The sequence below is a fragment of the Microcebus murinus genome, chromosome 19 (genome assembly GCF_040939455.1).
Source record: "Microcebus murinus isolate Inina chromosome 19, M.murinus_Inina_mat1.0, whole genome shotgun sequence".
Lineage (NCBI taxonomy): Eukaryota > Metazoa > Chordata > Mammalia > Primates > Cheirogaleidae > Microcebus > Microcebus murinus.
Window position 1 is genome coordinate 41,468,061 of NC_134122.1, and position 17,566 is coordinate 41,485,626.

The 17,566-nt window shown below is 38.6% G+C and overlaps 1 protein-coding gene across 3 annotated transcripts in view; it reads right to left on the minus strand.

Moving 5' to 3' along the window:
- SIPA1L2 (signal induced proliferation associated 1 like 2) overlaps positions 1-17,566 on the minus strand; it is a 210,985-nt gene that overhangs the window by 79,889 nt on the left and 113,530 nt on the right. For all 3 annotated transcript variants that reach the window (XM_075995464.1, XM_075995463.1, XM_075995462.1), the window contains 3 exons: positions 10,827-10,960; positions 8,677-8,865; positions 2,233-2,407 (listed from right to left, as the gene is read on the minus strand). In XM_075995464.1, coding sequence (XP_075851579.1) covers positions 2,233-2,407; positions 8,677-8,865; positions 10,827-10,960 — 498 coding nt within the window. The remainder of the gene's footprint in view (positions 1-2,232; positions 2,408-8,676; positions 8,866-10,826; positions 10,961-17,566) is intronic.

The following is a 17,566-nucleotide window of genomic DNA, read 5'->3' on the forward strand; positions in this document are numbered from 1 at the left end:
ATAAAGAGAAAAATGTGATCATAATTTGTTTATCCCACGCAGTGCTAAAAGATGAATTTCTAAAATTAAATATTCTGAATTTTTTTCTGAAACATCAGCATGGTAATCGAGAAGATAAACTAACAAGGCTGGTTCTGGGGTTTGCTGCAAATATTTCTCTTCGAAGAGGGACACAGGCTATTTGTTTTATCATTCTTTGCACCTAGACCAATAAAGGCTGCCCGTGGTGGCAGTTCTGCACTCTGGCTAGTGGAACATCTTAGTGGCTCAAATCCCCTGTTCCTGCTCTATGTTGTTTTGTACTCAAGAGAGAAACAACTCATCTGGGAGCTTGAAGGAATATCCCAGATAGCCTAGCCCAACACCCTCTGGGAATAAAGTGAGGCCCAGATTTGACCAAAGTCCTATGGGCAGAGAAAGTTAAAACTAGAACCCAATTCCTCCAATTTTAAATGGAAGATTTTTATTTGTCCATTCCTTGACAGACATACTTTTTATTTGACCATTCCATGATACCTAATTCTTAAAGACATCTCTTCTCTACTAAAGGAATGTTAAGACTTTTTTGCATCTCACAGAATGCCTTGCTCATAAAAATAACCTAAAGGTTAGCTAATTATTAGAGTCAACATATCAAAATCTAGTTCTTATGTTCTCATTTCCTTGAGCTAAGGTGCCTAAGTACTACACGTCTGTACAAAGGACATCTCGTAAGTCATAAAAATTCAAAGCTGTTGTCAATTCTATACACAGAAAAACATTTGGATTATCTACGTTGTAGTTTTATGGACTATACACAGATCAGAAGTTCTTCAAATGTTTTCTAAATCTACTCACTGGAAAGAGAGGACACATAATCATAGTAATAAGAGTTCACGTCAGCAGTGGAAGGACATCCCTAAGGACAGTATAGCAGCATCTCTAGGGGGTGAATGGTGGTTTGTAAGAAAGGGGAGTTTGAAAAGAAAAGGGAAAGAAAATCGGAAAAGGTCTCATTAATTTTTCTTAAAATATATGGATGTTTGTATTTTGGGTACCATGAATTATTTCCCTATCTTTACATATCTGAGGCATGAGCCACATACACTTAATGTAATAGTTAAACTCCAGCCCTGTGTGGAGGACACACAGGGCCTGCCAGTGAGTTAAGACCATTGCTGGGTCTCGTGATCTATCCTAGAACTGTAATTTTCAAAAACATCTAAAAACAGAACTGACTACAGGCACCACCCTCATTTAGAAGAAATACCAATCTATCCATCGAGGTCCCAAGTGGAGTGGGCGTTGGGGTCAGGGTTTTGTGACTTAAGGGAGAATAGAAGGCAGGGAGCCACAGAGCACAAGGCCTCCATGGTTCTAATCCCAGCTGAGTCATACCCGACATTCCCACGTGGAAAACTCCCTTTTTGTCACTTCTGCTAGGAGTGGGGGCTAGATGTTATTTCAGATTCTCCAAGTTTAGAATCTATCTACTTGTAGCTTTTCATTAAAAGAGTAAGCAGTTAATCACTTGATAATAGGCACAATTTTCCAAAATACATAAAATTACTCTGCCTGGTATTTTACATGCCGATAGCAACTAAATAACAGTACATCATAGGAGGGCATATAGCCCACGCTTTGAATTGGCCAATCTGAAGCTCCAGTGGCGCAATCGGTTAGCGCGGTACTTATATGAATTGGCCAATCTGGCACCTTGCAGCTAATATGTGCATCACTCAAGGAAACCTGACTAAGGCCCTTGAAAAATAGGATGCATCAGCTTTCTAATCATTGCTCCAACTCCCCAGTTAACATCATGACTCTGGAAACGAAAAAATAAATAAATAAGCCCAATAATATGGCATGAATAAAATATGTTAATATTTTGTCTTTTAGAAATGAATGCAGTTCTTGTCCTTGATATGCTGAAACAAGGGTATAATAGAAGAGGTTAGGCTAAAAGAAAGAAAAAATATTCAAAGATTCTTCCTGCAACACTGGGGAATCTCTCTGCAGGCGTTACAAAGGAAAAAGAATTGACCTTTTGAGCTTATGATGGAAAGCACATACTGCATGAGTAATGTGCTTCCTTTTGCTCATCTGAGGAAATCTAAACTCTATCCCAAATATGCTTGCTAGGCTGCTCCGGGGGTCAGGAACAGCAGGGCATGTGATCCTTTGCTTAGATTTACGTAGTATGCCTACCTTTGGAGAATTAAAGTTGTGCCCACACACAAATATGAAGCTTACTTTTGTTGTCTAGCTGAGCTCGATATTTACTAAATCCTTTCAGCCGTACTCTCTGGCCCAGAAGATCAAGGAATTCTTCAAAAGCTGGTCCCGCCGTCTCATTGTTATACATTTCTTCCTCTGTGCTCTGGCCTGCTTTGCAATAGAGGATCCCAATCTTGTGCTGAAAGCTCAGCTGAAATGAGGGAGAAATGTAATTATTTGGCAAAGAATACCAGACAAGCTAACTACCGGTAAAATTAAAACTACAGAAGCTTAGAATTTTGTTCTCAGGAAAGTATGCCAGAACAATCCCCATAAGTAATAAGCAAGAGTAGGCAGCTATTACTGTACAAAATGCTACAAATATATAACAAACCTAAAAACCCCAAAATACGGCTGGAGAAATGTCAGAAACCCTAAAAGATAAAATATATGGTCATGGCCCTGTGGAATCTGTCAGGTTCCAAAAAGGATACGCAGTCAGGTTTAAGCACGTACTCAAAAATACAACTGTGGAAATACTTAATACACCTCATACAGTAATTAGCATTATCTTCCAAGTTAGAAGAAAAAAAGGCCATGAACTTTTAAAAGATTTCCTTCTCTGGTTCTTAATGTCTTTTTCTTCTTTAATTTACTTGAACATTCATGGAAATATGTAGGACTGTAAGGAAAAAAATCAAATCAAATTAAAGTCTGGTAAGAATAGGATCCCAATGGAAATTGTGATATATGTATATAAACAGAAAAATGTTTTCTTTCCATAAAAGTACCTTTGGCTGTATGATTACATTCATTTCTTACATTTTTTACTATCTTGAAAACATCTGCTAAATATATAGTACACCATAAAGAATTTTAATGGCAATTGAAGAGTCCCTGCTGTAATCTTATCTCACAGTCAATGTCATGTCATGCTGGAAGCTGCAGGACTTCCTCCCAAGGCCAGGAATAAACTGGATTCATTTTTACAGCTTTCTTATTTTCCCCAGATAGGAACTATTTCTCACTTATACAGTCGAGCTCTTAAGCTTACCACTTGCAATCTGAGCCTCAAGGACTGACAGATTATCAGACATCACTGATTCCCTAAAGACATCAATCCATAACATTGTTCACTTTCATTATCAAACTGTAAAATAGAGCTTTTAATCAAAACTCATAGCTGACTATAGCAGCAAAATAAGGCAAAATGATGCTTATTTCCCTTAAGCAGCAAAGTAATGAAAGCAGTCTCATCCATATTACTACCTAGTCACAACATACAATGTAGGTGAGGCACAAGACATCTGCCTGGGAGACCTCAGCCAACTGCAGGAAACATTCATTGTGCACTGGATAAACTCAGAGGTGAGCAAGTAGAGCCAAGTGCCAATATATTCTGAATGCATTCAGGTCATGACTAAGTGCTATGGGAGAATATAAAAGGAAACATTACCTGTTTACAACCTGACCAAATCAACTACCTGTATCAATCAATGCCATGGCATTGTAGTTCATGGGCCTTTGTTGCTGTCAGAGCTATAAGCTCCCCAACTGTACAGAGAAGATAACTATACCTTAAGTGTGGGGGTATTAGATGGTGCGCATACACGACTTAACACACCAAGTATTATGAATTTTGTTGAACTAGTTCTTTAGTAAGGTCAAGGAAAAAAAAATTTCCATTCATCCAGAGACTGAGGAATAAATGTTTCTGATCAACTCAATTATCCAAATCAATGATATACCACATTTATCTTCAAAAAAAATTAAGTATAATAAAAATGCCTACTATCATCTCATTATAAGCATTAATCATTCTTGAGTGACTCAGAAGACATTCAGGATCTCAAAGTGCATTAGGGGAAACTCTCATGACTAGCAATTATTACACATAGGTTGATGCTGTTAGTGACTACTGGAATCTGTATTAATACTATAATGGCCTCAAAATGACTGCCTCACATCCTTGATGTCATGTTAGCTGACTTCTCTTTCATCATGAAAAGATTTCAGCTCTCCAGTTATTTGGCTCTGGCTTTAATCCCTCACTAATACAACAGAATACTATGGCTGCCACGCATAACTCCGCATTGCTGTACCGTTTCTTCTGCACCCAGTAGAGATCGCCACACCATCATCCTCATCTCAGAGCTCACTCTGTCCTGGTGGCTGTAGTTTCTGTTTGTCCATCTTTTGCTCCTTTATCTGCTGCTCACCTCAGACCACTGCCAGCACCACGTGTCACCACATCTGTGTATCTCCAGGCCACAAGGCAGCTTTTGTCCCAGTCTGCTTTGGCATATCCAGGAGAAAATCTCTTTCTCTGCTCACATCCAGCTTTTTGAGGGGAGTGCTGGAGCAAGGCTATTTGGGGGCCCAGGGTTTGGGCACCGTGTGGTCAAGCAGAGCCCTCACTAGACTGGAACACTTTCTCTGACTCTGAGATTTTTGAAGACTTGGTATTGCTTGTGGATGCTCGTTCAGGCAAAGGCCAAATAACTGGAGGACTGAAATCCCGTAAGAACTCACTGCTGACTGTTGTGCTGTCAACTTCACACCCCTCTCCTCCCAGCCATCAGACAAACAAGCGTCTAGATTCTTACTGTGAAGAAGATTTGTGTTTCCATCCAAGAAACTCCTGGGCCCAAGGGAATCAGGGAATGTGGCTAAAACAGATTGCAAAGCTGCTGAGTGTCTCATGACAGCTGCCAGACTCTAGCTCCAGTGAAAATACCTTGTTACACACATGGTGTGGCATGGCACGCCACACATTTACTGCTCACTGGTATTCACCAATTGCCTCTTTGATCAGTTTTCCTGGTGAAACTTAAAAGTCTCCAATGACTTAGAATAAACAATACTGGCTTGTTTACAACAAGGGTTGTGATTCACAAAAGCAATAATAGAACAAGACCTCTCCCATCTGAGTATTTTTCAGAAACCTGGACAACAATCAAAATGTATCAAATACTACTACTCCAGGGGTATAACAACTCCATTATATTCAGGCTCCATTATGATATAAAGCAAAGGAGAGACTCTAGTTCCTCATGTCCTAAAATTCCTAATTCTCTCAGGCCAAGGCTTCATTTCTAACCCCTCAGGCTGAACCTAATACTTAACCCCATTGCACTGACCTTTATCTAACTGGTCTGTATGAACAGTAGCCAGTCCCACTGTCCTGGGATAAAACTAAGTTAGCACTTGGGCGTGAGTACTGCTGCAAACTAAAAATACTCACTTGTCAAAATTCCCTATGGCTTCAGCACTGACAGCTGGACATACATACATATTGCCCAGACAGCAGAGGATGCAGCGCACGTCTCATTTTCTTTCTCAGACAGGATAAAAACTGGCTGCTCTATTCCCAAGGCCAGAAACTTTGTCATTATTGACAAGAAAATTTAAATTAAAATGAGGTGGAAAAAAACCCAAAGCTTCAAAACTGCCTTAAAAATAAATTTGAGTGTGCAGTAAACCCTTCCACTTCATTCTCCTGACTCAATCTACCTGTTCCAAGCATGTAGTCTCATTTATGTAGACCTGCTTACTTCATTTGCTATAAACCTGATATGCAAGTAAACATACACATCTGGAGTGGACAAGAGAAGGGGACTGTTGGCCTTATGAATAAATTAATCACTCTTGTCAAAGATGTCATAATATCTTAAGATAGTGAGCTTTCATAATTTATTTAATATATTTTTAAAAGTCAACCTATATAATTTTGTGAGCTTATTATATAAATTGAAAGTCCTTTTTAAAAGGAAAAATGGGATTTTAGAAGTGGACAGGTGAAATTATATAAAGTAACAAAACCATCAAGGTCCTTCTTAATAACTACTTTTCTTATAATTCTCCATGGTATTCAGTCTTCTTCCTCCAAAAGTCTTACCAAACTCAAAGCATGGCATAAGTGATCTGAGCACCTATGGATTTTCCTACCTCACTGTCTAGCACAGAGCAGATATACTCAGTGACTGTATGTTAAACAAGGATGCATTACAAACTCCAAGAAAACAGAAACTGGCAATATATGTAATTACATATATGAAATATAGGTAATTAGGTTATGTTTTAAACACTTTTTTAAGAGTAGAAAAAAATCCCTTAGAACAGAAACATAAAATTGGCCCAGTCTCTCCTGGGCAGATTTACTATTAGAGAAATGAATAAAAACAGCACTACCTGGAATAAACTCCTAACCCTCCTAACAAGTTTGCGGCAACTTTTAAGGATCCCTTAGAAACCAGATGTTAAAATAAGCTGTCCGATTTGTTTTAGAGATGAAAGTAAGCAGTATCTTTTCTTCATGTATCGTGGGAATCAGATACTATTAAGAGTTGTGGAAAGTTAAAATGCCATACTGTGGTTAAGTTTGAACACCATTAAGAAAGTATATCAAAGTCAAACAAATATAAAATCTAAATAAGAAGTACTTGAAATATAACTAGAACTACGAAATATACTAGTTTGTATAAAAGCAGTATCCAATTTTCAAAATTAATTCCTTTTGTAAGTAAGTGTTCACTAAAAGTACTCAAAATGCCTAATTGTAAAAACTGCTTCTGGGCTTATTTAACTACACAGATATCTCAAATGCCTGCTCCATTCTGTAGGGTGGCAGTCATCTACAGCTGGCATAACGTGCCTTTTCACTGCTCTACAAGAGAATCCCCAGATGGGCAGCAGCTGCAGAGCCTTGAGGGGTTCAGGGGAACTTGGACTATCTATGGAGTTTTTCTAGGGCAACCTCAGGGGACCAAACACCTTACTCATCACACACTTGCAATGCAATACAGTTACAAAATTTAAAGGGAGGACCAAGATATCCTATGAACATAAAGGGACAAGGAACTACCACATGGGTGGCAAGTTCTCTTCACCAAATCTCTTGCAACATGAAAATGAGTGCTATTCTTCTCACAAAGCCTGCCTGAACTTTGAACGTTTGGACCCCATACATCCTCTCTACCTCTCCCACAATACGTTTTCCTCAACTGTTTAATGTACATTTCATACATTCCACATATTTTACCAATCGTGATTGTGGTAAACCTGTTGTATCATACAATTTCAGAAATCAAATACCCAAGTTTAGTGTTTGGTTTGGTTTTATTGTTTTTAATTATGTCAGCCTTTCATTCCTAAGACAGACAGATTTCAGGATTATTCATTCTGAGTGTTACAATGCCCACTTCTTTTTGCTAATAATGCAGTGTTAACTTGTTAGACCAATTACAATTTCATCACTTTTAGAATTCTAGCCATCTGAGGTGTCAAATATTCTACTTTCACCACAGTATTGCTACTGGATCAAACAGGAAATATCTTGTATTTCCTATAAAACATGCAAAAGAAGTTTTCTTAGGAAATTCTGAAAATATACATTATCATTGTCTTTTTTTAAATCATGGATTTAAAAACAAATCTACTCATTTAAAATAAATTACATGTACTTGGACAGCTACCTCTCAGTTTCCCCTACAAGTTATTTGCATATGAGACTTAAAAGACCTCTTTCCATCTTCTGGGCTACCGTCCCAATCATGTCCATCATTGATTCTCTCTTGGACAATGTCAATAATCACATAATTGAGCTCCATGTCACCAACAGTCTCTATCTTCACCAGCCTATCCAATCCTCATCTATCAGAATGTTCCTGAAATACAGCTCTAATCATGTCACATCCTAATGGAAAACCTTCACTGGTTCCCTATTGCCTAAAACAAATGCAAGCTCCTTAGCCTACAATTCAAGGTCTCATTTGTTCTAGATTCAACTTACTTTTTCCCCACCTTCTTTTGTTTGTAATGAAACTAGATTAGCCAAAGTTCTTAAAACTGCCAACAACTCATATCTTCTTCTAACAATTCTGTCCCAAGTCCAAAGGCCTAGTTAAAATGCCACCTCCTTCAGGGGATTTATCCAGCCAAATGTTTTTTCTTCTTTCCCCAAAGCACTCACTGCATTTACACCTCTCCAAGATCTCTTACCATATTCAGCCTTGCAGAAGCCTTTGTTACTGTCTTTGTAGGCTAGGGACTAGGTTTTAGTCAGCTTCAATCTTCCTAATGCATGCTGTTCACACATCTGTCAGCATGATGCCTTGCACATGGTAGACAAGAATAAATGTTGGTTCAGGGAAAGGGTCAACATGAGATTTTTAAACCCTGGGAAAAAGCACTACTGACCTCTACTAATCATGCATTCTGATGTGCTCTTGCTAGCTGGGATATACCAAAACTGTGGTAAAAACAGTAAGTCACAATTCAACAGGAGGTAGGTTATACCATAAGGACATCATGTTTCTAAACTGGTATAAAGGGTATAAAGGCATATTTGGAGAAAACTAGAAAGAAAATGCTCCAAGGCATTTAAAATAAATGGCCTTAAAAGAAAGACGGATAAGAAAACTCTACACCCTTTAGAAACAAAGACACAAATTCACACACAATCTCATACATTATACACACCCCTTGTTCATCAAGCTTGAGCAGCTGCTCCGAGACCTTGGGTGAGTTGGAAGCCTGTCGCAGACACTGAATGCTCAGCTCAGGAATGACATACTCTAAAACTTCTTTGAGAGGTAGTCCTCGTGCAGTACCATGCCTAGCAGTAGAGGGTATAGCATCTTCTAAAATTGCTCCTCTCAGTGTTGTAAGCTGCAAGGGCAAAACATAAGACTTCAGTTAATATTTATTCCTGGTTAACTACTTAGAACCTAACTGTCCGGTTGTCTTTAAAAAAAGAAGAAGAGAAGCAAGGCTCTCTTTTGATTGGGCCAAAAGGGGCTAAAGCATTCCACTTGAAGCAAAATCAACACTCAAATAGTCTTTAAACAACAGTATGCAGGGGGTCAGGAGTCAGCCAAGTGGGGGTGAAATGGTCAGATGTATTCCAAAGAAAGAGGAGAAGCAAGACAGAGCAATGCTACAAAAATTAAGACATTCCTACAGCTCTCTGAACCCATGTGGGAAGGTACATACCAAGAAGAAATTAGAAGATGATCCTGGGCCTAACCTTAGTCAGTCTTCTTCCATCTCCTTTTGTTTTTTTCTTTTTAAAAAATGAAACATGCCTCAGAAATCCTTTTTCCTATTTCCCCATTTCTCTACATTTTTTTTTTCCTTCCACTCCCTTTCTTATCTTTTTCTATTTAATTCTCTATTCCTCAGACTGAATGGGGACAGCTGGTGGCATCCATGGGCTGGGTGATTCAGAGCTGAGATTATCATCAAATTTTGTCTCATAATTTATTAGATATCCTCAAACACATCACAGAAACATGGGATCAAAATTCTGAGCATATGCCTCAAATTTAGTATGATGAGAAAAAAAAAATCCAGAACCAAAAATCAAGAGAGCTGGTTCTAATCTGACCTCCTCTAATGTTGGCAACAGAGTTGTCAGAATGCTAAGGACAGAAGCTAGAGTGGTGGTGGTCATAAAAATGACGCCTAATGTTTACATGATGCTCCATAACGCTGGCCAACAGAACTATTTGCAATGACAAGAATGTTCTCTATCTGCACTAACTCAGTAGCTACATTGGCTACTGAGCACTTGAAATGTGACTAATGTGACTGAGGAAATGAATTTCTAATTTTATTTAATTATTTTAAGTTTAAACAGCTACCTGTGGTTAATGGCCATTGAACTGGACAGCATAAGTCTATAACTTAAAATATGTCACTTTAAGAAAGGGGCTTTATCTCACATACCCAGCATAGAGCCTAGGTCAATGCACAGGGATACACATGTCACGCAAAGTGCAGGAAACTACAAAATGGCTTTTTTTCTGTTTGATCTGGAAATATTCAACCAAAATTCACATTCTGTAATATTTGCCATCTGTATTAATTATGTCCCTCTAATTTAAAAAGGGCTAAGCAAATAAATAAAACCTAAAGTACATGTCAGATTTAGTCCTTTTCTTTTTTTTCCTTTTTAGAGATGGGGTCTATGTTGTCCAGGCTAAAGTGCAGTGGCTATTCACAGGTACAATCATAGCTCACTGCAGCCTGAAACTACTGGGCTCAAATGATCCTCTTGCCTCAGCCTCTGAGTAGCTGGGACTACCTGGCTTCAGATCTAATTCTTTATATAAATCAGCATCTCCACATATTTAGCTATTTATATTGTGCCATTTGTATAATAATCTCACTTTTCATTCAAAGCAAGGCAAGCAAGGAACTAACTTGGGTCCTCAATGTAAGGAAGCGTGGGTAGACAGAGCTACTACACTGGTAAAAACACGAGTCAGATGTTTACCCCATCACAGGTGACCTGATTTTCTGCACCACATTTTAAAGTTGTTTTTAAACTTTGACATGAATTGTATAGTTTATGTTTGTCCTCTGTCTTAGCCCTCAAAATCTTCAATTTTTATCATTTGGTCCTTTATGGTGTAAGGCAGCAGTAAAATTATTGCCACTTAACATCCATGACATGTTGCCAAATTTTTCATTTGAAATAAAATACTGCAACATCCTTTTCAATTACCTTAAATGTTGCAATCATTAACATTAAAAAAAATTGGTACCCTATCTAAAACAAACTAAAGCAGTAATATTGAAAGCAGTTCAGCGTTCAGACTGGTAACAACACAAAGCAGTCCCATTACCTCACTTGTTCTGAAAGCCACCCTATAGTTGAACTGGGACCCTTCTTTCTCCTTGGCATCTTCCACTTTCTCTCTCCGAATGCTGACTGCCACCGGGCCAAGGTTCTCATCGATTCCAAAGTAGTTTTGGTGCTCTATGATGGAAGAGAGAGGTGGCATCAAAAGAAAGAGAAAGGAATAAGTACAATGATGAATATCTTTTAGTTTACCAAATCTCTGAAGAAATTCCATGTGGCTCATACATAATGATTTCTCATATATTTGATTTTGTTCCAGACCAGATATACTTTATTTTAATTATTTATTATTTATTATTATTTATTTATTTATTTATTTTTTGAGACAGAGTCTCGCTTTGTTGCCCAGGCTAGAGTGAGTGCCATGGGATCAGCCTAGCTCACAGCAACCTCAAACTCCTGGGCTCAAGCGATCCTTCTGCCTCAGCCTCCCAAGTAGCTGGGACTACAGGCATGCGCCACCATGCCCGGCTAATTTTTTCTATATATATTAGTTGGCCAATTAATTTATTTCTATTTATAATAGAGAAGGGGTCTCACTCTTGCTCAGGCTGGTTTCGAACTTCTGACCTTCAGCAATCCGCCCGCCTTGGCCTCCCAGAGTGCTTAGGATTACAGGCGTGAGCCACCACGCCTGGCCCAGATATATTTTTACATCTCAATTTCTATTACTTCCTCCTCTCATGCTGCTTTTTACTCGTTCATGAGCAGCAGAAGCCTCTCACCCCAAAGTTGTTATTTTGCGATTATATGAAAAGCACCATTGGAAACAGTATGTGGCCATTCTTAGAAACTGCCAAAAGAGGAACACAGTCACCTGTAAATCCTACAGAAAACAGTCTCCCTTCATCTGGGAAGGTCACCTTCTTTGACTGAAGGAGGGCACCAGAGGTTACCTAACTAACCACTCAGACCAGCCAGGTTAATCCTGGCCATCAGTGAAGTAGCAAAGATCACCCTTTCATTACTATGTCACTAAAACACCTAAATTCTAAAGCCAAATTTAGCAACAGAAAAATATGTAAAAGGTCATTAAGTTGCTAAGGTCAAATTTTATCTAGAAATCCTTTAACTTGGCTTACAATGTTATCAGCTAACCATTTCTTTCACATAAAATCACTGATCCTTGCAGGATCTAAAATCACATAGTCTCACTGTAGGAGTGTACCCTGAGGCCATCCTTCCTGAGAGATGGTCATTAGTCTCTCATTCAAATATGCAATCACTAAGTGCCAGGCATTGTTTCAGCCATCAGGACACACAGAGAACACTACAGAAAACAATTCCTACTCCTGAAGCAAATATTCTACTTTAAACCCTTCTAATGACATAAAGCTCACAGATTTGTAAGGAATTTCCCCTGAACTGCTGGACAAGGTTTCTTGTCCAGTGAGCTCGGTTAAAAGTGGTCAAAATGCTTCGCTGCAACTTCCAAACTGCTTAAGTGTTTCCTCTGAAACAACTCAACTTAATGTAACACTTAAGATGCAGTCCAAGTCATAAAAAATAGAGGGTGCGATTATCCAAATGTTTATTAATGCAGCTTAAAAATTTATCTATTTTTAACAGCCCCATCACACCAATAATTCATGCAGAGCAGGTGGTAAATGCAAACCCTCAGGTGTCATTCATTTATTTCTTAATGAACTGCTGCCAGGTCAGTTCTCCAAGGTGTATACTCATAAAATTGATTTTTTGCGCCTTTATATGCAAAACATCACATTTATCCGTTTTGAATGTCACCTTATTGGTCTTGGCCAATCTTGCCTCTTAGTTTTTAGTTTAAAGAAACATAATACTACAAACATTTTTAAGCTTGGAAAAAACCCATAGATATTTCAAAGGCTTTGGGTTATGCCAACATTTTCTGCCACAATAAATTATGAAGGAATAAGAAACATTATTGTGGAAGTAGAAAACACGATGAGATCAACAAAGGAAAACAGCACCTGCATCACTCAGAGCAAATATTATCCAAAGCCACTAATGAATATTGGCTAACTCTTAAAAAGCAAATCATTAACTTCTTTACTGTTTGTAACCAAATAGGATTAATGCTGACATTATTTCCCTTTAAAGCCCAGTCAGGTCTGGAAGTAGCAAGTAAACTACATTAAGGGCTGAAAGGTGAATTACTGAATTAGTATAGTCCTGGGCTTGTATAAAAGGAAGCGAGGGGCCGGGCGCGGTGGCTCACGCCTGTAATCCTAGCACTCTGGGAGGCCGAGGCGGGCGGATTGCTCCAGGTCAGGAGTTCGAAACCAGCCTGAGCAAGAGCGAGACTTCGTCTCTACTATAAATAAAAAAGAAATTAATTGGCCAACTAATATACATAGAAAAAATTAGCCGGGCATGGTGGCGCATGCCTGTAGTCCCAGCTACTCGGGAGGCTGAGGCAGGAGGATCACTTGAGCCTAGGAGTTTGAGGTTGCTGTGAGCTATGCTGACGCCATGGCACTCACTCTAGCCTAGGCAACAAAGCGAGACTCTGTCTCAAAAAAAAAAAAAAAAAAAAAAAAAAAAGGAAACGAGTCTTTTTTATCTTTATTTTTTTAAGGGGGAACTCCCTTGGGTATACAGTCACACAATGCATGACAGCCGTTCAGTCAACGATGGACCACATATAAGATGGTGGTGCCATGAGATAATAATGGAGATGAAAAATTCCTATCACACAGTGACATACATCACAGCCATTGTAATATTGTAGCACAACACATTACTCAAAACAAAAAACTTTAGAAAAAAATTAAAAGTTTTAAAAATAGATAAAAGCTTATAGAATAAGGAAATAAAATTTTTGTATAGCTGTGCAATGTGTGTTTTATGCTAAATGTTATTACAAAAGATTCAAAAAGTTCAAAAGATTAAGAAGTTTATAAAGTTAAAAAAAGTTACAGTAAGTTAAAGTTGGTTTCTAAAGAAATCAAAATCTTGCTAACTTAATGTAACATTCTGTCTAGCTTTTAGAAAGGGCATCTCTATATACCATGAAGACATGAACAGAGATACTGTGCCTCCTCTCACAGTCTCCAGGATGCAAAAAAGTTAACTCTCTCAAATGATATCCTGCATCTCGTTTCAGGAAAGATACCTCTGTCAATCTCCATCCAGCAAAAGAGGCCTCCTTCCCCTCTCAGGCAGAAGACAAGCATGATTTCCTTGGAGTTGCCTGCATTCAGACACTCACCCACCCAGAGGCTGTCCTTATTCTAAGCAGATGATTTCCATACAATTGCTTCAAGGTTGAGCCAAATGAAACCTTTCCCTGGCAGAATGGAAGCTATGAAAAGACTGTTGAGAAGCTGAATGAAAATCCACATATCATGCAAATACAACAGGACAAGATTAAAAAAAGTCAGTTAATAAGATTGCAGCCTAGGAAATGGAAATGAGATTTTATGCATCTCTGTGGTACATTGTAGCTGTTCGGTAAAAAAAAAAATAATAATAATCCTAACTCAGAAGAGGAAGAAGATGAGGGGAAGGAGACCCTACATGGGACCCTAGCCCAGAGGCTGTTTCTAGATACTATGATATCTTGGAAAGGGGATTTGATAATTCACTAATGAATTGGATAGGTAAGATTCACAACTCTGCATGGCCTCTTGAGGCCAGGTATGTAAAAGACAATCACTCACAGTTCCGCCTTCCCTGATATATCAAAGTTGTTCGATCCCACTGGCCACAGTACCATTTGGAAGTACACCAAGCCACAAACCACCTTGCACCTGTGTCCTCTAGCCCTTTACTTTGTGGATGTAACAGAAGCTCACTTGCTCCACAAGATGTAGTTTAAAGGTTCTTTAAGAGCTAGTTGATCATTTAATTGCCAGCTCTGCTGAGATGGGTTATATTCATGTCTACAGTTGGCTGCTGTCTAATTCCTACCTATTATGTGTCTTCTTTCACCTTTCCCTCCAAATAATCTTGTGTATACATTTTAAATACCTTCCCTGTTCTCTAATAACCTACGAGTAATAAATAAAAAGTAAAAAGGGACCTATAAATAAATAAGTGAATGAATAATATCCACCTACTTTTGTAGAACATTAAGAGTCATTCAACAATCTCAAGAAACCTCAAATACTTTGTTAATGTTTCATGAATTACTGAATTTATCATGATGGAAAAAAAGATGGATTTTTACTGTGTAAATTTTCGTTCCTGTGAACTAAAATAAAATCTTAAGCTTCCCCCACCTAGCTGACTGAATGGACCCCTTCTTGGCCAAGGGAACCCTAGAAATACTCTAAGGCTGAGTTGCTGGCCTTGAGAAGGGAGGTCACACATGCCTCATCATGCCCCACTCCCTTCTTAGAAATATGCTTTGTAACTCATTGACAGGCCTAAGGCTATACAAGACAAAACTTAAATCACACCTACAGGGTCCTTCAGTTTACTTAAGAGATCTCTTGAGTCTGGGTATATGTCTGATAGCTTATCACTGATCAACAGACTTCCTTATCTTAAAACTTTCCAAGCCTTTAGACAAACCTCCATTTCTTTACCAATTACAAATCAAAGATTCTTTAAACCCACCTATAACCTGTCAGCTCCCATTTTGAGATATTCTCCCTTTTTGGGCCAAACCAATGTACACTATCCGTGTATTGATTTATGATTTATGTATAATTCCTGTCTCCTTGAAATGTATATAAAGCCAAACTGCAACCCAACCTCTGCTAGTCCACTTGCTCAAGGCTTCCTGGGCATAGCTCTGGGCCATGGTCCTCAAATTAGGCTCAGAATAAACCTCTTTAAATTATTTTACAGAGTTTGGCTTCTTTTCCATTGACATTCCTTTGAATCAAATTTAACCAAAGTATTAGCTGAAGCTTAAAAAAACCTAAGGCCACTACAATAAATTTTTTACATAAATTAACTCATTTTCTCTACCTATGCGGATGCACAATTATCATGTTCACTTTACAGATAATATTATACTAAAGCTGACAGGTTAAGTGACTTGCTCAAGGTCACAATCTGGTGTGAAGGAGTTAGGATGCGAACCTAGGCAGTCTGACTCTAGAGTTCTCTCATAGAAAGCAACTCGAGGGTGATGGAATTCATGTAAAAGTTTAAATTATAAAAATCAACTAATACAGGTAAATGAACAAAACTTACAGATGAGACAACAAATCTACCCTGACCATAAGGATGGTATCCTGAAAGCCACAATTTTTAGGAAATATAGAATAAAAAGTGAAAGACTGGCAGCTATCACAAGGCTTCCGGTAACAATCTATAATTTTTAGTATTATTTGCTCAAAGGGAGGAAGAAAACACTAGGAGAGTATGAAAGGATTTCCATGAATTAAAGGAGATGGAGTCCACTGAGTAGGGGACAGTTCTCTGGCTTTTATGTGGAAACAACAGTGAAATAAATTTTGGATCTGAACAAATACAAGGTAGGTTTTTCAAAGCTTCTAGGTTTCCCTAAGACTTTATGTTCCAAAGACCTTTACTTCCAACTTACAGTACCAGTTGCAAAATGCCACCAAATGCTCCTAGTTAACTTCCACATGATCCAAGCTGTATAGAAATATTAGAGTCTTCATTCTTCTTTCCAGGGAAATAACAAAGCATTAGTTTCTCTTCCTCAGTAACTGACTAAAGGCCTTTTGGGGCCCAGGGGTTAGTAGGTTTGAAATAGCATACAGTCCCTTCACCAGTTCCTACAAGGCTGCAGTGGATGGGAACTGAGACCACTCCAACACAGCGCCCCTGCAAGAGAGAAAGCCTGAGTGCTTTCCACTGTCAGTCACATGGAGCCGACAGAACCATGAATCTCATGTGAAGCTGGGCAATTCCTCCCTGCTAAGAGCCCCCCTGAGACTCAATGGGACCTCTGTTTGGTGAGGCCATACTGGCCAGGGAGAGAGGTTAAGAATTGAGTCGATTATGTCCTCTGAGGGAGGAATTTGTATCTTAGAATAGTACTATTGTTACATGGCACTCTGTTCACCCGTATGAATTTAATAGTGTCCAACTCCCTATTAATTTTTGTCAATGACTGTATAAAACCAGAAGAAAAAAAGCCACCAGGCATGAAATTCAAAGCAAATGCAGCCATGCATCACTGGGCAGTGAGGTTCATTTGATATGTAAAGGTATACTCCTGCCTACAACTGTCACATTAGTGACACTTAAGTGAACGCGTTTGGAATGGGGTGGCCAACTTCACCAGACACCTTTCCCCAGACCACCCTGCCATATGGTTCCCTTTACTTCTTTCTCTTTTCATCTTTTAATGATTGAAACAAAGTACTACCCTTTAAGTGCTATATCAGTGATATAGACAATAGTTTCCTTTTAGAAAGGAAAGTCTTACACATTTATTTAAGATACTCTTGGTAGGGAGGGCATGCTATTGACAGGCACTGCTCTAAGCCCTTTATAGAAGAGATTTGTATTATTATCCCATTTTACAGATGATTAACTAAGGCACAAAGCAGTTCAAGGACTTGCCCCCAAACTGAGTTGGGATGAACCCAGGCATGCTTTCCACTTTAAGTGATGCCACCTTGCCTGCCTGCCATTCATAGACTTCTGTTTACCAAGAGGTAACCTCCAACTACAATTAAAATGGATGGACACTCTGCCTAATGGCAAAAAGAGAATTCCCCAGCCACAAAATGGTAAGTTGGTATCAAGAATAGTGAAAGGGCTATTACATAAATTCTGGAAGAATTTTTATTTGTTCACTTAGGATTTATGTAT